Source organism: Mandrillus leucophaeus, unplaced genomic scaffold (assembly GCF_000951045.1).
Source record: "Mandrillus leucophaeus isolate KB7577 unplaced genomic scaffold, Mleu.le_1.0 Scaffold217, whole genome shotgun sequence".
Taxonomy (NCBI): Eukaryota; Metazoa; Chordata; class Mammalia; order Primates; family Cercopithecidae; genus Mandrillus; species Mandrillus leucophaeus.
In genome coordinates this window covers 2,503,742-2,505,794 of record NW_012102221.1, presented here as the reverse complement: position 1 = coordinate 2,505,794, position 2,053 = coordinate 2,503,742, and the positions used below count along the sequence as shown (strand labels likewise).

General features: G+C 39.1%; 1 protein-coding gene across 1 annotated transcript in view; it reads left to right on the top strand.

Moving 5' to 3' along the window:
• Positions 1 to 2,053, top strand: part of F11 (coagulation factor XI) — a 28,337-nt gene that overhangs the window by 10,797 nt on the left and 15,487 nt on the right. The window contains exon 5 of the mRNA XM_011980779.1: positions 651 to 810. Within this exon, the coding sequence (XP_011836169.1) occupies positions 651 to 810 (160 nt within the window). The remainder of the gene's footprint in view (positions 1 to 650; positions 811 to 2,053) is intronic.

Here is a 2,053-nt window from a genome sequence, read left to right as displayed (position 1 = left end):
TTTTTGTGACAAGGTCTCACTCTGTTGTCCAGGCTGGAGTGCAGTGGTGCAATCACAGCTCACTGCAGCCTCAACCACCTGGGTTCAAGTGATCCTCCTGCCTTAGCCTCTGGAGTAGCTGGGACCAGAAGCATGCACCACCATTCCCAGCTAATTTGTTAATTGTTCCTAGAGACAGAGTCTCACTGTATTGCCCAGGCTGGTCTCAAACTCCTGGCCTCAAGTGATCCGCCCGCCTTGGTCTTCCAGAGTGCTGGGATTCCATGGTGCACAGTTGAAATTCTTTATTAAACATATTAATCCAAATCAAAAGGAGCAAACATAAAAGTTGAAGTGACACTTGTCTTAATAGTGAGCAGATACTTGAATCAGTTAATTAGTGAAATAATCAGTGCAGTTAAGGAGAAGAGAGGCAAGGTCAGAAAATCAAAATGTGAATTTACGAGTCTAAAATTGTTACAATACAAGAAGGACATTGGCATTCTTTTACTGCTTTCATTCAAGAATAAGAATTTTGCAGATTAATGTTAACAAAAGACTTCTGAGGAAAGGTGGGTGAAAAAGTTCAGGGGGAGTCAGGAGGGACAGTTGCTGAGGTCAGCGCCTCTGGAATCTGGAAGGTACTCAACGTTTTCCGCTTTTATTTCCAGCTTGCAACAAAGACATTTATGTGGACCTAGACATGAAGGGCATAAACTATAACAGCTCACTTGCCAAGAGTGCTCAAGAGTGCCAAGAAAGATGCACGGATGACGTCCACTGCCACTTTTTCACGTATGCCACAAGGCAGTTTCCCAGCCTGGAGCATCGGTGAGTGAGCCTCAGGCCATTCGAGTGGCCAATGAAAAACAGAATCGTGATTCACTAAAAAGTTTTTGTCATCAACTTTATGCCAGAATTAATTTTGAACCCCTAGAAGGCATTTCAATAAAAGTACTCCTGGTTTTCTTCATGAAAAACACACTTAAAAAGCCTAATTTGGATGCATTTCGTTTGTGGTAAGGAGTTTATCTTTTAATAACACTGTCAGAAAAATATATACACTTAGCTAATTTCAAAAGTGCTACACTTTTAAATTGGCAATTTTGAAACAGCTACAATTGGTGTGATTGTCAGTGCCCTTCCCAGTCTAAAAAATGTTACAGTATAACAGAATAAAAATAAAAACCTACTCCTCTCTTTCTCTCTCTCCCTCTAAATAACAGTTCCTTACCTAAGACAAAATACTCATGTAAAAAGTGTTATCCTGCTGCATACCGGATTTTGAAATATTTCAAGGATAAATCTATTGTGTAAGGATTTAAAAATGATCTGATCTCTAATGACCAAATCTGTGTCCTCATCTTTAAAAATTTCCATGGGAAATAGATTATTAATTTGTATATTCAGAAATATACATTATACAATATACAACATTATGCAATATTGTATACAATATACAACATTATCCAATATTGTATACAATATACAACATTATACAATATTAATTTGTATATTCAGAAATATACTGAGATAACTTAGATTTTCATAGTAAACTGCATTTATCTGGAATCAACAGAAAAGTGAAAAACATTCTAATTACTAATATTTGTGGGTTTCTTTCTTTCTTTTTTTTTTTTTGACAAAGTTTCGCTCTTTGTTGCACAGGCTGGAGTGCAATGGCGCGATCTCGGCTCACTGCAACCTTAGCCTCCTGGGTTCAAGTGAATCTCCTGTCTCAGCCTCCTGAGTAGCTGGAATTATAGGTGCCCACTACCATGCCTGGCTAATTTTTGTATTTTTAGTAGAGATGGGGTTTCACCATGTTGGCCAGGCTGGTCTCGAACTACTGACCACAGATAATCCTCCCGCCTTGGCCTCCCAAAGTGCTGGGATTGCAGGTGTGAGCCACCGCACCCGGCCTAATATTTCTGTTTTAACATTGGATTTTAACATTCTGCCTGCCACATTAACAAAGAGGAGTAAACGGAAAGCAAACAAAGCATCAACGAGTTATTTCAAAAACAACAGTGGTTACACACACACACACACACACACACACACACACACACAC